The 24,693-nt window shown below is 31.8% G+C and overlaps 2 protein-coding genes across 3 annotated transcripts; both read left to right on the plus strand.

Moving 5' to 3' along the window:
• The first annotated feature begins 4,636 nt into the window (after window positions 1–4,636).
• Window positions 4,637–8,765, plus strand: LOC120278971 (plant UBX domain-containing protein 4-like). Its single transcript, XM_039285767.1, has 4 exons — window positions 4,637–5,061; window positions 7,225–7,513; window positions 7,921–8,016; window positions 8,118–8,765. Exons 1-4 carry the CDS (start codon window positions 4,652–4,654, stop codon window positions 8,493–8,495), a joined length of 1,173 nt encoding a protein of 390 aa, XP_039141701.1. The 5' UTR covers window positions 4,637–4,651; the 3' UTR covers window positions 8,496–8,765.
• Window positions 8,766–18,707: 9,942 nt separating this feature from the next.
• LOC120278972 (homeobox protein knotted-1-like LET6) lies at window positions 18,708–23,764 on the plus strand. 2 transcript variants are annotated; one of them, XM_039285768.1, is made up of 4 exons: window positions 18,708–19,781; window positions 19,871–20,198; window positions 22,958–23,202; window positions 23,308–23,764. In XM_039285768.1, exons 1-4 carry the CDS (start codon window positions 19,461–19,463, stop codon window positions 23,509–23,511), a joined length of 1,098 nt encoding a protein of 365 aa, XP_039141702.1. In that variant the 5' UTR covers window positions 18,708–19,460; the 3' UTR covers window positions 23,512–23,764. The 2 variants fall into 2 exon arrangements, with proteins under 2 accessions (XP_039141702.1, XP_039141703.1); XM_039285769.1 differs by having other exon boundaries at window positions 18,712–19,781; window positions 19,883–20,198.
• Window positions 23,765–24,693: the final 929 nt, after the last annotated feature.

Here is a 24,693-nt window from a genome sequence, read left to right on the forward strand (position 1 = left end):
ACTTAAATTGGTTTTTCCAAATTTCCATCACCACTTTTGCCTTTGGCATATCATGAAGAAGGTTCCCGAGAAGCTTGGAGGTTTAAATGAATATAAAGCAATCAAGAAGATTTTGAAACGCATCACGTATGAAGCATTGGATATTCAAGAGTTTGAAGACACATACTTGAAGATGATGGCGGACTATAACATTGAGAAAAATGAATGGCTGAATTCTCTATACAAAATTCGTGATCGTTGGGTTCTTGTAAATGTTAAATGCATATTTTGGGTTGGAATGTCTACCACTCAAAGAAGTGAAAGCATAAATGCATTTTTTGATGGTTATGTTCGTCCGACAACTTCACTGAAGTAATTTGTTGAGCAATATGATAATGCCTTGAAAAACAAGATCGAGAAGGAGAATAAAGCTGATTTTGTTTCATTTAACTCGTGTTTTCCATTGATCACTGATTGCTATTTTGAGAAGCAACTATAAGAAGCATACACAAATAAAAATTTTAAATTGTTTGAAGGTGAGTTGCGAGGAATAATATATTGCAATCTTACTCTCACTGGTTCACATGGGGCAGTCAGCTCAATTCAGGTGTCCGACATTGTCAAAGGGAAAGAAGGTGCATTTAGAAAGCAAGTGGTATACAATGTTTACACTAACGAGGAAGAATTTGACATTAAATGCTCTTGTCGGTTTGTTCGAGTTCAAAGGGATTATTTGTAGGCACATTTGCAAGGTGCTTATTGAGAAGAATGTGAAAGACATTCCTTTTTAGGTATATTTTACCGCGATGGAAGAAGGACATCCAACGCATGTATACATATGTACAAAACTGTTATGATGACCCACAAACCAATGAGGAAAAACTACACGATACAATAAATTGTGCTATCATTTTACTAAAGCCGCAGAACATGGAGCAAAGTCATTTGACAAATACATCTTCTTGATCAAATATGTGGATGAAGCAATTGAGAAGTTGATGGGCAACACAACTTGCAAAGAAAAGTTTACACCTATGTTGTTGGAGGCGATTAATGTGCCACACCAAAAATTTCTGACTCCTTTGAAGGTGCGGAGTAAGGGTTGTCCACCATAAAAAGGAAGAAGTCAAAAGTTAAAGAAATAATAATCATAAACAAGAAAAAGGTATTTTTATGTAGTATTATATTCATTATTTCTTTAGATTTTTTTTTTCGATGCACTTTTTTTGTGTGTATAACATCCATATTATTATTGGCAGAAGGCACAAACAAAGGGAGATGCATCAGCTCAAAAATTAACACAAGATGATCATTGCACATAAGAGAGCATGGTAATTCCCTTGTAATTGTCATTAATGTCCAAATTACGTATTTCAATCATTTAATTTTTTGTAATGATTTGTTGGACTATAATCTCTTTTATTAGGTGAATTCAAATTTTATATCGATCAATCTGGATATGCATCATAGTTCTTCTTTAGGTTTTACAAGCCAATGCAATGATCTCTAATTAAGGTGAGTTGCAAGACGTATGTATATATTTTTGTATTCAATACTTAGTGATTAAGATTGTTGGTGATATGAAATTGTGATGTATTATCCATTTTTTTTTTTTAATTTTTGTGTTGAAGTTAATGATCTAACTCATAGGGTGCGGAGCAAAAAAAAAATTTTCCCAGGAAATGGTATTGTGATGCAAGTTGCTTATATAGCGCAAGGTTTAATTTTTTTGTTCATGTTTGTGTTATAAGTAAAGATTTTTGTGTTTATTTTTGTGTTATTGTTGTAACATTTGTCTTGTTGTTTATGTTTAGGTTTGTGTTGTTTATATTTGATGAAGAGATGAACCAGGACATATGTGTTGTTTAATTTTGTCTTGTGTTGCTTATATTCAAAGCCAGGACATACTTTGATGAAGAGATGAACCAAATTAATACAACCATTTGTGTTGCATATATTCAAACCCACCTTGTATTGTTTAATTCTGGTTGGTATTCTAGTATTGAAGCCCATATTTTTTCTCCAGAGCAGCAATGAGCATCTCGTATTTTCGAGTCGAGCACTTTGGAAGTGGGGAAAACACTGCTATTTTTGGGCGCACATCATTTATCATGGTAAATCGTATCAATAATGTAAATATACATTATTAAGAATATGTAAACATTTACACAATAAAAAATCATATTTTCTTTAGGTATCCTTGAACTAAAATCACGTCACTGAAATGAAATACAATAATTTGAGCAAACAAAAGTCTTCTGGACTTAAAAAGAGCAATTTGAATGGGCAATATAGCTTTAGTGATTCTGGGAAGGCATCCTCACACAATGAGATGAATAACTCCATGCAGTTTGTGCAGTAACTGTGTTCACGACCCATCTCATTAAACATTTCATGATTTTGCTTCTTTGCCATGCATATATTAAAATAGATATCTCGAGATTTGTTCACCTAGTAAAAATTTTTCCACCTTATTTAGTATTAAAGTTACATGAGATTTCATGGCCCACAATACTAACCATTTGGCTAATAACTTGAACAATATATAGAAATGGAATCATCCATCTAACAGAAGATAAAGCGGGAACTAAAGTATTTTTACTACATGCGAAACAACTATAAATATATAGAACTGGAAGCATTCATCTAACAAAAAAATAAAAGGGGACCTAATGTAAAAGGAAAATCAATAATACTGTTAGTGATATTAAAGAAACACTTACAATTTTGAGGGCATCCAAAGCAGCCACAGCATCTGATGAGGTAAGCAATTCTTCTAGCTCCATTAATGCCTGAGGTTAATTTCAATCAAACATAGAGTCATTAACAATTCTAAAACTCAGCTGTTGATTAAACCATAAATTTAATGTATAAGTTGGTATTTCTTCAATAGACTTACATATGAGGTATAAAGAACTCTATGCATGCAAATCCACTATAAATAAATGTCAATTCATATATTCTATTAGAAAAAAATTGAAAAAAATTCATACCTTAGCTGCATGCATGATAACATATACAATCACAGAACCACAAACCAATATACAAACCTAAATTAAGGGCTGCAACTAAATAGGGCCATATATACAATTCACATTTCAGAAAAAATTCAAAGAATGAATTCATGTTTCATCAAAGGCTCAGATCTTACCTCTCTATTCTTTTCTCATGGATAAACCTGAATCAAGAGCTGCAACTAAAGTTGCCACGCCACCCAATCTCCATACTCTTTTATAGGGGGAATCATCATGGCCACAAGAACATCTAAAAGAGTAATGCTATATAGAGTGAACCAAATACACAAACCAGCCACGTCGACAGAAACAAATACATGATGTAACAAAATGATTCATGCTGAATATATATAAAATATCAAGCAACAGAATGAATAAAGAGGCTCAGATTCAACAGTGGGAATTTTCTCCCACCCTTCCCTCCCTCTACAACAATAGGAGTAGCGGTTGCCTACTAGGTCATCCAAGCTACTACACTATCATTCTAGAGAGACGAGGGCATGAGAGAATTTTTTAAGGCATCATCATTACCTCTGTACTTGATTTCAAGGTGAGCCGAGACTCTTGGACAAGGGCACCATATAGGGGAGCGACAGGCGGGAGTAGAGGCATGAGAAAGAATAGGGCAACGACGATCAAGAGCTAGGATACGAGCGACAGAGGAGCCGAGGGCTACCGCACAAGAGAAGAGGGGGGAGCGGCGACCGGCTTTTGTCCCCGAATTTCAGACAACCTAGGGCACGAGTGAGAGAGGAGCCGGGAGCTACTGCACAAGGCACGAGTGAGAAGTTACCTCACAAGAAAGGAGAGGGGAATGACGGCCAGGCTTTCATCCCATAATTTCAGAGAACCTAGGACACGAGTGAGAGAAGGACCGTGATCTACCGCACGAAAGAGAATAGGGGAGCGGCCGGGCTTTTGTCCCAAGAATTTCAGAGAACTGCTGACACGAGAGAGAGAGAGAGAGAGAGAAGAAGTGGGAGCTATCGTATGAGACAGGAGGGGCGAGCGGCAGGCATCCTCTTTGGCTTGGAAGAGAAGCTAGGGCACAAACACGAGAAAGAGAGAGAGAGTGATTGATAGAGAGACAAAAGCATTTTTCATTTTTACTAAATATTTTTAATTTTTAAAATAAAAAAAGTGAAAGAGTAGAGAGAACCGCTACACGTCATCCACCACATTAGTCGTGTGGCTGGTTCGCGTGAGCGGTTCGCTCTATATAACATTACTCTTTTACTAATACATTAGTTGGTAATTTAAAATTTATAAAAAATCATATTAATTTTTTAAGATTATTTTTATTAAAAATATAGTTTTATAATGTGAAGTTAAATATGATTTATTAAAAATTATATAAATAAATATAAAGAATAAATTTATAAAGATAATATTTTATATTTTATAAATTTTTTTAAATAGGACAAATTATCCCTAAACATATTTATTTAAATAATCATTTTTTTAAAAAAAATTATTTTGGAATATGAAGAAAAATCAAGAATTCTTTTTCGCCAAAAACTGAAATAAAAATTCATAGAAAATCTGAACCAAAAGATAAATAAATAAATAAATAAATAATTAAATTAATTAATTAATTTAAAAAAAGGAGAAAAAATAAGAATAAAAATAAAGAAAAAGGGAAACCCTAGAGAGAACGAATGGAAACCAGAGGAATTTCGGCGGAGGAGGAAACCCTAGTGGACTCCTTCTGTGCGATCACATCCTCGTCTCGAGACGAAGCTCGATTCTTCTTGGAATCCCACAATTGGGCTCTCGAGCAAGCGATCCATTCATTCTACGAAGATCAGCAGGATCCCGGCGACCCCCTCGGCACTGACGAGGAGGATTACCTTGCCGCCGTAGCCGCTGAAGCTCAGCCGCCGCACCAGAACCCTTTGCCGCCTCCTTCCGCTCCGATCGCCGCCATGAGTGGGAGTTCTAAGGATAAGAAGCCCTCTGGCAGCCGCCCTGGCATTCGTACGCTTGCTGATCTGAATCGGCAGTCTGGACCTGGGTCTGATAGCGATTCCGATGGACCTCAGGAGTATTACACTGGGGGTGAGAAGAGGTGAGGTTTCTTGTTTTCTTGAACGCTAGAATTATCTGATTTTGATTTGGGTTTTTTGATCTGAAACCCAAGAATTTGTTCCTGTTTTATGCTTCATCTTGAAACCTTAGATTTAGCCCTTGATTTCCTATGGTTTGTTCCCAATTTTTGGTTTTGCATATCAAAGTTTCTTTTTTGCCTTTGGATTTGACTTCTTTATAGGACGAAATGGGCTAATTGAGTATGATGGGGATCTGCGAGATTTTGTGCACAAGTTTTCTATCTTGCTATCTGAGGGAGGGATTAAGGAGATTGATATCTTGTTTTAACTGTAAAAATTGGATGATCTTTGATTCTTTATTCCATCAAGAATCAACAAAGTTGCTGAGATTGGGGATGATGAGGAATAACGGGAATTTTTCCTTAATTTTTTTCTGTGTTGGTAGTGGAATTCTTTTTACCGATTTGTTCAATGGCAGATATTTGTTCTGTGATTCTATAGATGAGGGATCTAGGAGAATGGTTGCTCATTTTAACTATTATATTAGGTGGTAAAAATTGGATGATTGTATAGTATTTCATTCTATGAAGATGTAACATGTTTGGAACTGAAAGAGAAAATTATATTTTATCTTTCAGTATTGCTATTTGAATCTTGAAAGAGTCTTACCTTTATGTCCTTTTTGGAATTCTTTGAGAATTATTTTGTTAATGCATGTGATATGAATTTACATATCCATGTAACAAAGGATACGTTTTTTTGTCCCTTGAGATGTGAAGGCATAGAAGTTGTTTCATACTTTATTGTCTAGTGAGATTCATAGGCACAGAAGGTCAATTCATACATGTTAATACATTTGCCTGGATTTACCTAAATGAGTGATTTTCTTAAGCTTGTATTCGCTTTGCACTTGTGTTTATGTGTTCACGTCTGATATTTATTTGAGCTTTCCTATTGCTTCTTTTTGATTAATATCTTGCAGAAGTTTTGCTTCTATTCGAATGTGTATACCTAATTATACTCTTAGGATCTTTGCGCTTGATGCTTTTTACGGATTAAACTATGTCTGAACGATAAGGCTTTGCACAATATAGTTGATGTAATGTGATGTGTGCTTTGATTTAAAATACAATCTTTTGCCATAAAAGAGGAGTTATTGATGAATGAATCTTTTTAAGGTATATAGTTGTGCATTGAATATAGGTAGCATGATGGTCATAGATCAATGCCAGCATAGTAATCCTTCACTATTTTAACCATTAGGAAGAAAGTGATGAAAGTGGAACCTGGTAATAGTGTCACCTTCCAATCAATATTGAAAGATTAACTTTTGACATCAGCAAGTTTGGTTAGTTTACAAGTCCTTGTTTGGAGCTTGTGTTATATTCCTTATGTACAAATTAGTTGAATGGGATCTTTTCTGCAAAAATATGACAATCTTCACAAATTTGCAACATATGGTTTATGTTAATAACTTAATGTTTAACATGCATATTGATTTTGGAACTTAATCATGCCTGAAAGAAGAGTTTTTTAAATCACATGCTGAGGATTGCTGGAGCTGACAGAGCTGGCACTACATTTAGCAGATGTGCAACCAACTGGTCTTATTTCCATGGAAGAATTGCATGATTGTAATACAATTATGTTGCCTACTTGCATTCCACTTAATATCAATTTTGAGTGCTTTACCCTTACCTTTGGAACTCCTATTGGGCTATTGCAACTTCATTTTGTAGGATCTTATTTTTTTTACTTTCTTTTCCTATGAAAATTTGTCTTTCCCATCTGGTTGTTTTTGAATGGAATGATTCTGGACTTCATCATATTACTGTCATTTAATTTCCGTAGTTATGGTTAATTATGATGAACTATTATAATGATCAGAACTGAACAGGAGTTAAGTGAAACATGTTGATATTGTTTGCATGTGGATTTTTGTTGGCTCATTTTGATGTTGGAGCTGATAGTTATTTTATCGATTGAATGTAAGGATGCATGTAAATTATAGTAGTCTCTTGTGCAATTAATGCATGATCGGTTTTTTGTTTTAACTATATCTTTATTGCACATTTATATGCTTATGTTGCTAAGTTTTATGTGAGTCCTTTAAAGCTATGCGTTGTTAGTTACTCTAAAGTTACTATAAAGATTGATTTAATTACTATCTACTTGCCGTGCAGTGGAATGCTTGTTCAAGATCCTACGAAGGGTGGGAATCATGATGTGAATTCAATCTTTGATCAAGCTAGGCAGATGGGAGCTACACAGGGACCCTTTGAGCAACATCCATCTTCAAGCTCAAGAAGTTTCACTGGGACTGGTAGGCTGCTCACAGGTGAAACAGTACCATCTGTCCCCCCTCCCCCAGAAAATATCCTTCACAATATCTACTTTTGGACCAATGGATTCAGTGTAAATGATGGTCCACTGAGGAGGTTTGATGACCCTGAGAATGCTGCCTTTTTAGAGGTAATATTGATACGTACATTGAACTTATGGGTGCTAACTGGTGGTAGTGCATGCGGATTCTCTTTTCTTGTCATTTTAATTTGTAATCACATCGAATTCACAAAAACTATTGACCATGACAAACTTGCTAGATACCTTAGTTGATTTTTGAGAATTGTAAAGTTAAACAAATTTGTGATTCTAAACAGTTCCATTCCAGTTCTTGTCATTTCTTGAGATGATCAGTCTAAAGTAATTGAGCTCAGTCACATTTTGCATTGAAGCTGATCCTTTTTTGTTATACCAATATTTAATAGTATAGAGATTAACTGGCTTGATAACTTATTCAATTTTCTCTGAGTCTGTTTTTTTACAAAAAGTTGTATAATAACTTTGTTTTCTATTATCCTGCATCATTTCCTTTGTAGAGCATCAAAAGATCTGATTGTCCTAAAGAACTTGAGCCAGCAGACAGGAGGTCCAGTGTCCATGTTAATCTCATCAGAAGAGAAGAAAATTATCCTGTGAGTTTAAAACAATGCCTTATTGATGTTGTGCTCCTGTTAATCCGAATGCCTCATTTCTGATATCATCGTATTTTCATTCCTTCAATCCTTTGCGGCAGGAACCTGTTAGACGCCAAACTCCATTCCAAGGTGTTGGAAGAACGCTTGGCGGCGGATCATCCACTGATTCTGCTCCGGCATCTGCTTCTCCTACCACCACTCCCAGCTCTCCTCCTCCTGTCGGCCTTTCAGTGGACGAGTCCTTGCCATCCACAGCAATACAACTCAGATTGGCAGATGGTACACGTATGATCGCCCGCTTCAATACTCATCACACAATATCTGATATTCGGGCATTCATCGATGCATCAAGGCCTGGAGCTACAAGAACCTACCAACTTCAAACCGTCGATTTTCCACCAAAACAACTTACTGACATGACCCAGACGATTGAACAAGCCGGACTTGCCAATTCAGTTGTTATCCAGAAGCGTTAGCTTTGTTCATAAACACACAAACATTATTGATCATGAAACTCATAGTTCCTTGATATTGTTTCTCCATAAACTTCATGCAGTTCTTCCCTTCTTCTCATGTTTTTCTTTCAAAAACTTGGATGTTATAATGGTGGTGAACAGATGTTACTGAATATTCAGTATATGCATCTTCTGATGTGGAAATAAACATGGTAAATCTGTGTAGTAGTATGAACATTATTTTCCATTCAGGTTTTAAATTGTGTTGATTTCAATGCAGTTGGAAAAGCAGTTCAGTTATATTCATTGAAAGTTTTATTTATTCTAACATGTCCAAGGTCACAAAGCAGTAACTTTTTTTTTTTTTAACCTCACATCAGTTTGTTATTTTTCCACACTTTGGATCATCTACCATTTCCTCTTTATAAAATCACATTTAAGTTTTAAAAAATATGACTAAAAAACCACCAAAATTTTCATGAGTTTCTCTGTTTCTCATGCTGAATCATTAGTATATTGTTAGATCCAATAATTGATTCATGAAGTCAAGATAGTCTCAAGACAAACATACCCACCATAAAAAGTACTACTTTAATTTATGTTATCTTTGTTGCTGATAGTCAAAAATTTTTCAAAAAAATAATACACTAGCCATCTCATGATACTTATGTCTTTTACTCTTTTAATCAAAAAGAATATAATATATATATATATAAATGCATGTGAAATGAGAAGGTAGATGGTAGAGTACAAAAACCAATGGACAATAAATTGAGTTAGTTCTAAATGGAGAGATGTGAAAAGAGAGAATTCCAATGTCCAATCAAATGGCTGAATTCTTGATTTATGAAGTCAAGAGAGTCTCAAGACAAACATAACCACCCTAATAAGTAATCCTTTTAAAATTAACTCCTCTTTCTTGTTGCTAGTAAAATAACATCACATAAAAATAATATTACACGAGCCATCTCATGATACTCATTTCTTTTACTCTTTCAATAAAAAATGATTAAAGTATACGTTTTCTATGTTTTTAACTTTTAAAAATCTAGGATATTTGATGACAGCTATTAGATGATGATTTAATGTTTGATTTTCTTAAAAATGATATACAGTATTGCTGTTAATTATTGTACTTCAGTACTTTTTAGAATATGTTAGGTATCGTTTAATAATGTTCATAAATAGACGATAGTAGATTTCAAATCTAAGATATACAGAGTTACTATTAATTATTGTGGTTTCAATATTTTTAACAGATTTTAGATATTGTTTAATATTGTGCATTAATAGATTGTGACAGATTTCAAATATAGGATATACAATGTTACTGTTAATTATTATATTTCAATATTTTTAGGAGATTTTTTATACTATTTAATATTGTGCATGAATAGATAATAATAGATTTCAAATTTATGATATAAAGAATTAATGTTAATTATTGTGTTTTAAATTTTTTTAAAAAATATTGGATATTGTTTGATATTGTGTATGAATAAATAGTTATAGATTTCAAATGATTTAATTGCCTTACAAGTCTCTATAATTATATAATTTCTGTCTTTTTAGTCATTCTAATAATTTTAGGTACAACTAAATCTTCATATTTGGTCGAGTTGCATCAGTCTAGTCTACAGTATTATTTTTAGGTACAATTAAGTCATTGTAATTTATATTTGTCCATCTACGCAGTGGACTAGAATGATCCAACTCAACTAAATATAAAGATTTAATTGTATCTAAAAATATTACAAAGACTAAAAAGACAGAAATTATATAATTACAGATGTATATATATATATATATATATATATATATATATATATGCATGTGAAATGTGAATATAAAAGGTGAGAGTGTGAAAACCAATGGACAAAAAATGGAGTTAGTTCTAAAGAGAGAGAGTGAGAGAGAGAAATGTGGAAGAGAGAATTCCAAAGTCCAATCAAATGGCTGAATGTATGCAGAATGGTAGTACTTTTGCCTCCATGTGAATGAAGGCATTGGATGCTCAAATATCTCCATCTTTATTTTCTAATGATCATCATCATGCTTACAGTGGCCATGCAGTCAGTTCCAGTTGTTCTTCTTGTTCTTATTAATGTTGGTGTAGTAGTAGGAGTAGCACCATTATTAATAATTAATTATTAACAATTAATAATTTAAAATTAATAAAGGTAAAGGAAAAGATTATATTATTATTGTTATTATTTTATTCTTTATTATGTGACATGACTGCTCTCTCACTGTCCTCCACACCTATAGAATTGGAACCACTAGTGAGGGAATTTTCATTCAGCTTCTCTCCATATCTTTCTTTCACTTTGATGTTAATGATGTATATATATATATATATATTTTTTGTATGATTACTGTATAATTCTCTGTAATTGTATACTTTCTGTTTTTTAGTCATTATAATATTTTTAAACATAATTAAATTTTTATATTTAATCGAGTTAGATCATACTAGTATGCAGTGTAGATAGGCAAGTGTAAATTACAATAATTTAATTATACCTAAAAATATTGCCGCGGACTAGAACGACCCAATTCGACCAAATATGAGGACTTTAATTATACTCAAAAATATTAAAAAGACTAAAAAGACAGAAATTACACAATTATAAAGGATCAGTATGGCAATTAAACCTATTTTTTTTGTATGTATTATTATATACATATATTTTTTTGTATGCATTATTATATACATATATTTTTGTACATGGAGAAATGCAATTAATTACCTTGTTTTTATTAAAACATTTAATCTCAAAAATTTTACACTGTTGAGTTTGGAGGACACTTGTCTAGTTTAGTTTTATTTGTAAATAAATGTTTTTTATTTATACATGTTAAAAAAACAGTAAAATATAAAGATGCATCACTTATGTTGGCTTTATAATTTTTTAAATTTACTATATAAAATGGACTAATATGTAAAGTAATAAAGACATGCCACATGCACCCAAAATAATATATCACTAATCATAACCTCACGGACATATTTTGATCTTAATTAATAGTGTATAAATATTATTTTATAGTATTGAGTGAGGATTTCAAACATACAACTATCTACTCACTATCAAAATGAGAAACCATATTGCATTTTGCAGCGGTTCACTTTAATTTGTCTATTTTTATATATATATATATATAATCTGTTTTATCAATTTAAAATATTTTTTATTTTAATATAATGTTTAAAATATGGCAATAAAATCGAAAAAAAATAAAATAAATGTATCATATCAAGCATTTTAAAAAACAAGATATAAAATTGAATAATTAAAAAACACTCAAATTACTCATCGGTATATTTCTAACAAAATTTCGTTATTAAAAATAAGCTATTTATTTGTAGGGTTTTTACCATTTTAAATCTTTTTTAAAATAAAAACTTTTTAGAGTATTTATTGGCAATTAAGATATATATATATCCATAGAAATACAAATAATACTAACAATAAAAAAAAAAATAAGTGTTCTGTATGCAAGGAAGGATTGAAAGCTTATATCTTTCAACCAGACAAGTCTCTGATTTTATATATTGTGTTGTATTGTTCAACACTATACATAAATATAAACAAACCTACACCAAAACCCTAACTCTTATAAAATATAATTTTTTCACTATATAAAACGGTGAAAAACCAGACATACATGGTTGAAAAATCAGGCAAGTTGAACTCCATATAAAAAAACTTGTTTACACTACCTGTGTGTACACCACTGAAAAATAAAATCACATATAAATAATTTATTTTTTAAAAAACTAATCTCAAGTTTATTTTTAATGACATGATTATATAAGTAAATAAATAATTTTTTTTTTACAGATATACAAATAAAAATGATTTATTCTAAAAGGCTAACCATGTGATATTTCTTAAAACTATGAACTAGGTCTCTCCCTATGCCTTCGAACTGTGAAGGAGGTGATGGACATATATATATATATATATAGTATATACACACACACATACTCTTTATCTCTGAGATAAAACTAGCAGCTCCTGAAGAGTTTACGTTTACGTGTAAGAGTACGTACATATGCTGGCTTCGTGTTCATGTTACCATAAAAGCTCACATAAAGAGATATATATATATATATATATATATATAAACAAAACATTAGATTCCTTGGCAATAATGGTGACAGAGGCAATGGACCATTTCTTCATGGGTCCATTGATTAGATCATGAGATGATCATCTTCTTTTCTTTGTTTTCTTTTTGAACCTCTTCTCACTACTCCTTGTCTTTTCTCACTCTCTCTTTTTCTTACAAGGAACTAATGCTAGCTGTTGTTATTGTTATAGTTGTTGTTGTTGTAGTGGTGGTGGTGGTGCATGCACTGGCATGACCATTGGTTGGTGCTCCTTCTTTACAAAACCATGATGAGGTTTCTGATCTTCTCTTTTCATTGCTGTTGCTCTTCTTCTTGTTCTTCTCCTTCCTGGGGGTTTATGTCATTCTCCATTTTTCCACTAGTGCTAGAGAATAAATATAGATAATACTCATATCATTTAAGTTTTATAACAATGACAAAAGAGAGAAAGAGATAGGTTAAAAGAGCTAGAAAGAGAAGGAACTGTAGAATGAGTAGAAGTAGATAGATAGATAGATAGAGACAGATTGAGACATTCACACTGTCCCCACTACTTTTGTCAGGCTTTTCCCAAACTGCACTAGGGTTTTGCACAGTATATTTATATTACTTCTGTTGCTACTGTTACTGGTTCTCAATTTATTCAATTTTATTATATATATATCTACACATATAAGGATAGGTTCTTCGATAACGTTCTTAGGTTTCTTAGGTAAATTATGTAAGAATATCCACTTTCAATCGGTAGATTTGAATCCAATGATTTCATATAATCCATTAATATGAAACAATGTTATAAAGTGGGATGAGTATTAATCTTCATAATAGTTATATTGTAAAAGGTGAGATAAGTAGTATTTGTATTTTAATCATTCAGTTTTTATCGCGACAATAATATAACAATATCCCACTGCATTTGCACCTCCCCTCATCATCTACAAATGCTTTGCGAACGTGCGAAGATGATGAATAGTATATATATATATAAAACATTTGCTACGGATGTTCTGTGACTATCAGTAAACAATGAATAGAGAAGAGAGACATACATAAGGAGCGAGATGAAGAGTGCTCCGCAACTATACTTCATGCTGAATGAGTAAGTGGGGTTTGTTTTATATACTATTTATCATATTGAACAACATTGATCATAAGGCAGATGTGCAGCCATTGAATTTCCAATGGCTACGGACAATCTTTAAATTTGTCATGTAAAAAGATTTATAGATAATTGACCATGATATATATATATATATATATGTATGTATCACTTTAGTTTTATTATAGTGTATTGCTAGGGTTGCAAAGTAGGCATGCACTTGAGCTAGATGTGCTAAATTGAGTAGTTTAAGTTTGAGCTTGAAGGTTGTTGGAGAAAAATTCAATTGAGTTTAGTTTGGCTTTAATTTTAAATTAAATGTTCAAAATTGGTTTGATTTAGTTTGAAATTAGAACTTGATTTTTTGTTTGTTTTGTAATGATGGAATTATAAATTAATAATTTAATATAATGATGTTTACATATATTATTAATATATAAAAGATAAAATATATTTATATAATTTGAGAGATCAAATTCACGGCTCAAAATTAATTTCAAGTTTGAAAATTAAGCTTGAATTTAGTATATAGAAATTTGAAAATTCAACATTATTTAAACATTTATTAGTGAGCTTGAATTGCATATGAACTAAATTAATATGAATTGAAATTTGAAACCCTAGCTAATTATAATTTAGAGGGTATAGTGCACCAATGGTATATAATAACTATATTTGAAATTGCACTTTAGCATTTGAATTATACCTTTATGCATAAATTGATCTTTTGGTTGAACTTATTAATACGACAAAAAATTTATCTGTTTTTATTAGTGATCAAAATACATGAAATGACTAGCTTACATTTAAAATTATAGTTCGAGAACAAAGTACATTTTTTAAGTATAATTCAGAGACTTTTCATATATTAACGTCATTTATATCTTTTATTTTTTCGGCCATAAATATTGTAATATAGTTCAAATTTTTAAACAAATTAGTTATCAATTAAATGAGAGAAATGTATAGTAATAAATAAATTTGATGCTCATAGATTGATTTTTTTTTTAAAAAAAATTAGTATTTATCATAAAAGGGAGAGATGCTGCATGTTTGTTTTTTTTTTATTTTTTTTTATTTTTAATACTAGATAGGTTCTTTATAAAGGAGAAAAACACTAAGTTTAATTTTGGAGAACATTTTTCCATATTTTTAATATGCATATATTTAAAAAATTATATATACAAAGACAAAATGCTTTTATGTGTGTGTATATATAAATTTTAAAAGTTTGCAGTTGTTTTCAAAGTCCTTGTCTCTCGAAAAAATTTATACAGATGATGGATGTTGACAGAACTGACTTATTTACGCATAAATGAAGTTCAATCATTGTATTTCAAACAACCAAGTTACTCTATAAAATTTATTTAAATTTAAATTTTTATATATGTAAACATACACTTTCACAATTTTAAATAATAAAAAAATTGTAAATTTGTAAATGTGATGATTTAAACCATGGTTGGGTGGTGATATCCAACACCTTAACCATCAATACATAATATTTTTTAAGTTGGCAATTACTTATGAGCTACTAAATTTAGCATACCTTTTTCTAGCATCTAGTAAAGCATGATTCAAATTAAGTAAATTTACAATGTGAAGGGAGATTGGATATCTTCTCAGTGGATAAAGGTTAATCTTTCATCTCCAAAATCTTAATCACTACACTATTTTATACTGATTCGTGTCTATTTTTAACTCGTGTCTATTTTTTTTCCCGACCACTTTACTCACTAATTAAACAATTTGAGACATGTTTCAATTTTTTTTATTCTTATTATTTTAGTTAATATTAAAATAATAAAAATAATGTGTATTGTCAATGGAGTTCTTATTAGATGAAAAGAAAAAAAAGAAAGGAGAAAATATTTAAATATAAAAAATTAAAAAGAAAAAATAAAAAAAATATGAAAAATAAAAAATAAAAAACACAAAGGATAAAAATGATGAGAGAAAACATAAATTAAAATAAAAGCCAATGATTTTTTAATTTATTGGCAACATGTCCTATATAAAATGTTTTTGTTCTGTTAAGAAGACAAATTTAAATCTAAGCTCATATAAAGTGAGGGCACAAATCTATTAAAATAGTAACTTCACGTATGTGCAAATTCATATGCGTGGTTTATCTATATTTTGTCATAACATAAAAAATAATATAAGAATACTTTTAGTATTTAAAAAATGTTGATTTGATATCTGTAAAAATGTAGAGAAGAAGTTAACCATAGAAGCAAAAACTTGTTAGTTATTGTAAACATCAGAATGTCATTCAGTTTGTGAATGTCTAACTAGCTCAAGGTCATTTCCATCAAATATATTTAGATTACTTTTGGGGATATTACATAGATCTTTGATAGATATGGCATATTAGAAGAATTGGAAGGTAGACACCCTACCTGATAACCTATACATTTACTAGCATGGCTACTTGTCACATAAAATAAAATGTACAGGAACAAATCAAACATGATGTTATAGCTCTAGATAGAGATGCCATACAATAAGAATTGAAAGTGAACCCTATCTATGAACCTATAATCTTTGTATATCAAAATGATACATGGATGGTTACTCTTCCTCCTGCACCATATATATATTTGTTAATTTAATTATAAAAGAATATAAAAAACCATTGGCAGAACAAAATCTTTCTTTGAGAGAAGTACCTTTTTATGTATTAATATGATTTTTTTTATATAAAATATCCATATACTACTGAAAAGAGACATACTCAAATTTTAACTAAGTCATATAATATAAAAAGTATAAATATATTAAAATATTAACTCTGTGTTTATGCATATTTTTTTAATAAAATTTATCTATATATATAAAATAAATAAAGAAAACTTTTTCTTTGTAAGCTCAATTGGACACCAAATGATGGCAGTCAAATTGTAGGATATAAAATTTCATCATGAATCATGCTACATTTGGAATCCATTAATAATCATCACCTACCTTTTTTTATGTTGTCAAGAGTTGTTACATTCTAGTGTGATGTACACAGCTTTAGGACTCAACCCATACACTAATTAAAGTATGCTTTAATACACCACTCTATTAATTTCAGGGATTAATTACCAATGAGATTCAACCTTTAATTAGGTCACCATCAGTATTATTTTAATTAGTTTGGTTTGTTCAATAGTTTTTCATTGTGCATAATATAACTCTAGAGGAAAAAAAATGACAAACAAAAGAAACACTCAAAGTGTTTAGTCTGAACCTTAATTTGTTGCTTATTATTAAAAATAATTAATTACTGGATATAAATTAATTGGAAAAACTAATTGAAAGTTTAAAACACTATGACTAAAATACCATAGTTTATACTCAATTTCCATGGTCTAACTAGCCAAACTTTGGAAGGAATAAAAGTCATATTGTTCTAAGAATTTGTCCACAAGGAGAGACTACTTTAATAATATTAATTTTCCTCTAAATTTGAACCATATTTAATATATATTTTTTTGCTAAGAGAATAAAAATAATGGGAGACAAGAAGAAGAGTAAAAAGGTAGAAAGTTCAAAAACTTGAAAGTTAAAAGTTGAAAGGAGTGCATAACATGTAAAAACCCACATTGGTACATAGAGGAATATTATCAATATCATCCTCCCAAACCAATTTGCATCAATATTCATTATATTGTTACTTCAGTCAATCGTTTTTATACTAAAGAGTTGTTTGATTACTTATAAATGTTTTTCAAATCTTATCTTTACTGTTTTCTGTTTAGCTAAATAGAATTGCTAAAGAGTTGATATTCCAGTAATATTCGTCTAATTGTGAAAAATATTAATGTAAAAATCCATGAGTCTAAATCTTGTTAGATCTTTAATTGGGGTATGAGTTTAAACTCCATACTGTACATCAATAGGTGAAAATGCACTAACTGGATTTTTAATTTTTGGCTTATGTGCACACCCCTACCAGTATATATTATATTTATCAAAAAATAATTATTGAAAAATTAAAAATATTATATCTATTTATATTATTTAATTTTAAATAAGTTGAAAGACACCATGACCAAGTAAGCGGATAAAAACAATGGAAAACAAAAGGAAGAATCAAGAGTAAATAAACAATCACTATTCTTTTTTTTTCCCTTTCAAAGTCTAGTAATATAATGATCATTTTTAACCAACTTGAATCACCATATACATACACATCACACAGAGATAAAAGTAAAAGTTAGAATGATGAAAGATTAAACTCAATGGCTGAAAAAAATAAAATAAAAAAAATATATATATATATACATATATAACATACTGTATACAGCAATATTGGCAGAGATACATAAAGATAGATGGGATAAAGTAGTAGTAAATGGTGGAATATTAGTATAGTCCATTGAGAGGATGACACATTGACAGATGAAGGGGGAGAGAGAGAGAGAGAGATGAAGAGAGGACAGGTGATGAGGAGGAGGAGGAGCATCAGATGACAGAACCCCACCACCTCACCACCTATCCCTCTATGGTATCAAGGGTGCAAGACCTATACCATTGAGAGGTGCCATCCATCCCATCCCTTCAAACTTCTTCTTATATTCTCTCTCTCTCTCTCTCTCTCATTCATTCTTTCATTCATTCATTTCATTAGATCTTTCAGTCTTTCCCCATGTTAATCTTTTTCTCACTTCTCACTTTCTTTATGAGAAAAGAAAAACAATATATATATATCTGCATAAATAATTATCTTTAACTTAATATACATATGTATATATAGATGAAGAAAAAAAAGGTATAATTGAGTGGAATATGTTACATATATAACTTAATTAAATTAATTAACTTACTACTTAACATCTCTTATTTTTCCTCCATTCTATGTCTTCAACCTCCTCATATTCTCTTCACGTTATCTTTAAGAAAAAAACAACACTATAAAAAAATATATATATATATATATGTAAATGAAGAAGTAAGTATAATTGATTGGAGTATGTTGTGTATATATAGTTGAAGTAATTAAGATAGATCTCTAATTTTTTTGTTGTTGTTGTTGTTGAGCTTTTCTCTCTCTATCTTTTACTTTGCTGTGTTTCTCGGCAGGTGTGGCAGTGGCAGTGCATGGATCGAGGGGCGGGAGGGAACATGAACAACTAGTAGCTTGTTCTTACTATCCAAGTATTCTCTCCATATTTTCATCGTTTCCACTTGGTTTTTTGCTTACATTGGGAAGGAAAGCTTCTTGCAGGCATTCTGCCACTTCCCATGCTCCCTCTCTCTCTCTCTCTCTTTTTTCTCTCTTTTTTCTCTCCAAGATCTCTTTCTTTTCTCTCTCTCTCTCTCTCTCTCTCTCTCTCTCATAATCATCATCCAGAGTTAAAGCAGAAAAGTAGCCACCCTGATTAATACCTTTTGCAGTGTAATCTCAGTTAGCTCCAGTCTGTTTTTCTTTTCTCTCTTTTGCTCTTATGCATGCACAGCATCACTAGTGAGAGATAAACAATCAAACAAACAAACAGTTCACAGTCCCACTTCCTCTAGATAGAGAAATAGAAAGAGATAGAGAGAAAGACAAGGATAAATAAAAACACTGTTTGTGTGAACAATAATTTCATCAAAATCCTTCCTCTCTCTGCAAGCCTGCAACATAGTATTTCCTCAACCAGCATGAATCCCGGGTGCCCCATCTAAACCCCCTTCCCTCCCTTTCACAAACCCTTCTCCTTCTTCTTCTTCATCTTCTTCATCTTCTTCTTTTTCATCATCATCATCATCATCATCATCATCAACAGCTAGCTCAACTATGGAAGCAAGGAATGGGAGTAATGGTACTAGTAGCATGATGGGTTTTGGAGGAGAAGCTCATGGAGGTTTAACCCCTCTCATGATCATGCCTATCTTGGCTGGAACTCATACCAGCACTAACAACACCACCACCACCACCAACAATAACAACTCCTCCATTAACCCTCTCCTTCTCCCCCCTTCTTCTTCCTCTTCTCCAAATCCCAAACCCCCTACTGATCATACTCATCTCCTTGACACCACCAACCTTCTCAAAGCCAAGATCATGTCTCATCCTCAGTACCCTCGTCTTCTTTCTGCCTACGTTAACTGTCACAAGGTCCATCTTTCTTCTTCTCTAGCTAGTTTAATTTCCTTTTTTTTTATGTTTATTGTTTTCTTGTCACTATTTAGCTAAATGTTGAATAGTTGTTTACAAAGGTTGGAGCACCACCAGAGGTGGTGGCAAGGCTAGAGGAGGCTTGTACATCTTCTTTGATGGTTGGACGAGCTTCAAGCTCAACCTTTGGTGGATCAAGTGCTGGTGATGATCCAGGTTTAGACCAGTTCATGGAGGCTTACTGTGAGATGCTAACAAAGTATGAGCAAGAGTTATCAAAACCATTCAAAGAAGCCATGCTCTTTCTCTCTCGTGTTGATGCTCAGTTTAAGTCTCTATCTCTGTCTTCACCTGCTCCTCCTCCTCCTCCTCCTCCACCACCTCTGAATAATTCTAATAATAATAATCATCCTCAAGGTATAGTATATATCTCTTCTTTTGCTGAAGATCTTTGCATGCAGATGTGATGGCTTTTTGAGTTTTATATTATATGTTTGGTGGCTCTCCATGCAAGTGAAATGAAGTGATTTGAGATTTTTATTTGCTTTTTTTTTTTTTTAAATTTTCTGATTTGCTAACTTGCTTTGTTCCAAGAAGCATGGGAATTCCCCCACAGAGATCTTGGTTCACGTGCTCATTGTTCATCACTAGGAAGAGATGAACACTATTATATGTTCAAACTTTTCTTTTTCCTTTATTTTTTTTTGTTTTTGTTTTTGTTTTCCTTGAGACTTGAGAATTTTATATTGATGATTGGAAGAGATCTATGTTTGGGTGGGAGGTCACTAATGGTTGTTGCCTCTCCTGACCGAACATTCCCTTTGAGGAATAATTTATATTTATTAGTGTCTTTGTTTTAGTTCTATATATGTTTTTCTTATTGTTTATGCCCGTATGTTTGCTTGTTTGGGATAAAAATAGAAGATCTGTTAAGTCATTTTAGTTCTTCAAAATATCATCTTTATGAGCACCCAATCTTTAATTTCTTTGACTATTCCATAATAACATGATTTATTGAAGTACTTGCACATTTCATAGTTCTTTTGTGGATATACATTCTATTTCTTGAAGTTGTAGTAATACTTTACAGAGTTATAGGATGAATTGAAGTGACTTAGTTATTAACTAAAGATGGGCATCTACTGTAGTTTTAGATCTTGATGCTTTCTTTTTGTGGACATGTGAATGTTTTACACTTTATAAAGAAAGATGCAGAAACTTATTCAATATGCCGTGCTAAAGTATTGATTCTTCTCCGATCATCGGATTGTTACCAAGTACAACATTAATCGGCTTTTTCAGATGATGTTTGGTATTAATTAAACTCAACATAGCTTTTGTAATTAATTTTCTTGATAGCATTAAAATTTCAGCTATCACTTCTGCATCTCTAGTCTAAGTTCTCTGGTTTATATAACTTCATAAAGGATTAACGTTAAAGTATGAAAAGCTTGTTAGGTTATAGAATTTATTCTCTCTATCAAATGCGTGTTGCTAGCTAGATTAACAAGAGAACAACTAGTTTCATAAAAGAAAAAAGAAGTTACGGCTTCATGCTTTGATTCATCTTCCTAGATTTTTGTTTCATGGAAACTAATATGACTTTTCCGTTCATTCAACAAATGCATGGTGGAAAGTGTTATTGCCTTAACCTATTTTGAATGTTTGGATTTGCAATTTGTCATCGATTGTATTAGTATAATCATATAGTTTCATTGTTACATGTGGTGTACCTATAAAGAAAATACATTGCAAATGTCTTGAGTTTTCAGGACAAATGAGCAATGGCCTTAAACATCGACTTGTAAAAACATTATTGTGATAATTTGATTTGACAACTCCTTTTTCTTCCATGTGACAAGAAACCTTTTAAGAAATTTTCATTATTTACATAAATTCAAATTGCCTGATTTTTCAGCTTTATAGAATTTGGGGGTAAATAACATTGTGTTTTCTGAAACCTCTTGGTAGTATTCACTTCACGTTCATTGTGTTGATAATGTCATATTATTCAAGTTCCGTGTTACAAAAATAAAATATGTTGTATGGTAGTTCTTGACTAGTATGAACGTATTTTGGGAGAAGCCATAAGTTATTTGGTTTAGCTTGCATCAAGAAAAATGTCAGAGAACTTTATGTTATCTCTACCAATTATATCATGAGAAGTAATGCAGATTTTTGACAAGGAGCATATTAGAATCGAACAACATTTAAATGAGGATGTAATTAACCTTCTTGATGTGTAGACGAACGCTATGAGTAGACAACATAAATTATGTACTGAGATGTTCGTTACTTGTGTATGCTTGTGAAAAAAAAAAATGCTTGTATATGTGTCCGTAACTTACGATGGTAGGGTTTATAAGCAAAAGCCAGCAAAAAATTCGGTTGAAGCTCTGAAAACATTATTATTCTATTCTGTAAGTAAGTTATGTTTTGACCGATAGGAGAAGAGAGTCGAATATTACAGAATTCATCTTGCACTGGCTGGAATTGATAAATATTATTAGGTTCATGCTTTAGATTGGAAACCCTAACCAAAATGATTTGTGTTTGATTTTTAATTTATTGATTATTTGATTATTAAATGACTAGGTATATATGGTAAATTCTTACTAATTAATGAAGTAGTCAAGGAAAAGTTTTGATAATGGAACTGAAATGAATTTTTATCATGGAACTGATTTAGTGGTATTATGTTAAGATCGATTAGGGTTTTCTTAATGGTTGAGCTTTCCATCCGTTTGTGTATAAGTTAATATATGTTATTGGTGATAAATTACTAATGTAGTTCTTTTGCCATCCTGTTGTTCTAGTTCACTTTTTTTTTTTTTTCTTTTTCCGGTGCTTATCTAATGTCATCTTTGAAACTTATATTTTGTTTCACAACGAACCTCATGTCTCACTACTAGTCTCATGACTTGTTGATGCAACATGTCTCTGCTAAAATAATACTGAGTGTCATTGCTAGTTGCAGATGTCCCCTTTCGTTCTTTTTTTTAGTTACTTGTTCTTTTCCAATGCCAATTTTATTGAAGTTTTCTCGCTAATGTCCGTCAATATGGTTGCATAAGGTGTTATCATGTTGATGTTTGCCTTCTTTTGCAATTGTAGTTGATAAGATGAATTTCAACGCCTTTTTCACTTGTTTGATCATTCCCAACTGTTTGATACAGCTTGCGGGGAGCACCCCGAAAGAAATGGATCATCAGAAGATGATGTTGATGTGTGTGAGAACTACATTGATCCACAAGCCGAGGACCGGGAGCTGAAAGGTCAGCTCCTTCGCAAGTACAGCGGATACCTTGGCAGCCTAAAACAAGAATTCCTGAAGAAGCGAAAGAAGGGCAAGCTGCCGAAGGAAGCTCGACAACAACTCCTTGATTGGTGGAACAGGCATTACAAATGGCCATATCCTTCGGTATGTATATATGTACATATAATTGTCATTCTTATTCCATATATTGCATTGAATGTATTTCATCAATAAAACTTAATTAGTTATTGTTTTTATGAACATGAAAAGGAATCGCAAAAGCTCGCTCTCGCAGAATCAACTGGACTAGACCAGAAGCAGATAAACAATTGGTTCATCAACCAGCGGAAACGTCACTGGAAGCCATCAGAGGACATGCAATTTGTCGTGATGGACGCCGCGCACCCACATTACTACATGGACAGTGGAATCGGCAACCCTTTCGCATTAGACTGCGGTCCGACACTTCTTTAAAGGAACTCACTCAGTTCCTCTCTTATATGTTTGCAAGAAGACAATCTTGGATTTGAACTGAAAAACAAAGTGTTTTGTGAAAAAAGCCTAACTAGGGTTTGTAATGGCATGCAACAACATGAAGAGGTGCATGGTTGCATGCATGACCTTAATACCTTATAATTTATGTTGATGAACTCACTGTGGAGGATGGGAATGCAAAACTGTACTTTAGTTGTGTCATTTTGTGGTCTTTTTAGTGGTTGAAGAAAATGATCAAGGGATTGAATGGGTCCATGAAAGCACCTTGAAAAAAGTGGTGGTGTCTTGTAGCATGAGGAATGGGGCCATTTTGGATGCCATTTTGATGAAAAAAGGGACCCATATTTATAATGTTTATGTTCCTCTTCATTGATGAAGATTTGAACAAAGAGGATCACAGCTGGATGGAGATGTATATGATAATGTATGGCTTTCCCTTTTTTTTTTAAAAAAATTTAATTAAACTTTTTAGAGTGATAAACTTGAAAAGACATGCAATTGTAGGAAGCTGTTTGGTTTGAGTAGGGAGTTTTGTTTTGTTGCATGAAATGGAAATGGTTGCTTGTGGTATTTTTTTGGTTTTGCTTCATTTGGTGGTGGATTTCTTTTTCAATCTATTTGCCTTGTCTTTGGGAGAATTCTTTGGAGAAAGTCTCTTGTTTTTCTTCCAATCTTATTCATTGTAACTTTATCAAATTATTTGGGAGTTTTTTTTGTGTTCACATCTCCGTATTTTTTATGTCTCAACTATAACTACAAAATTGAGAGTGAGAGCGAGTTACACTCAAGATTTTTTTCATGGGAGTGGGAGTGAAATGTTTTTATCGCTCAGTGATTATAACGTTGATTATTTTGCATGGAAGTGAAACAATTATAATTTGTTTGTTTTACAAACTCAATGCTGAATTTAAGTTTGATTTTAAGTTTTAGCTAAATTTGGTTTAGCACATATATTACAGTAATATCAAGTTAACTTTGAGTCATTGCTAAAGTTTAGCTAACATTAATTAAATTAGGCATAGCTTGATCCAATCAATCTCATCTTATTTATAAATCAAAATCTAATTATGATTTGTTGAAAGTTAAGAAAAGATAATTTTAGATCTCATTAATTTTAATATTTCTAAATTAAACTTTAGCTACCAACTAAGTGCTCAAAAA

The sequence above is a fragment of the Dioscorea cayenensis genome, chromosome 16, assembly GCF_009730915.1.
Source record: "Dioscorea cayenensis subsp. rotundata cultivar TDr96_F1 chromosome 16, TDr96_F1_v2_PseudoChromosome.rev07_lg8_w22 25.fasta, whole genome shotgun sequence".
Classification (NCBI taxonomy): Eukaryota; Viridiplantae; Streptophyta; class Magnoliopsida; order Dioscoreales; family Dioscoreaceae; genus Dioscorea; species Dioscorea cayenensis.

Bases quoted from the DNA above. Each gene is read 5' to 3' on its own strand.
- LOC120278972 (XM_039285768.1), top strand. From the start codon at position 19,461: ATGGAAGCAAGGAATGGGAGTAATGGTACTAGTAGCATGATGGGTTTT. The intron at 19,782-19,870 runs GTCCATCTTTCT...AATGTTGAATAG, and splicing joins CCTACGTTAACTGTCACAAG to TTGTTTACAAAGGTTGGAGC. The intron at 23,203-23,307 runs GTATGTATATAT...GAACATGAAAAG, and splicing joins ACAAATGGCCATATCCTTCG to GAATCGCAAAAGCTCGCTCT.
- LOC120278971 (XM_039285767.1), top strand. From the start codon at position 4,652: ATGGAAACCAGAGGAATTTCGGCGGAGGAGGAAACCCTAGTGGACTCC. The intron at 5,062-7,224 runs GTGAGGTTTCTT...CTTGCCGTGCAG, and splicing joins TACACTGGGGGTGAGAAGAG to TGGAATGCTTGTTCAAGATC. The intron at 8,017-8,117 runs GTGAGTTTAAAA...CCTTTGCGGCAG, and splicing joins GAAGAGAAGAAAATTATCCT to GAACCTGTTAGACGCCAAAC.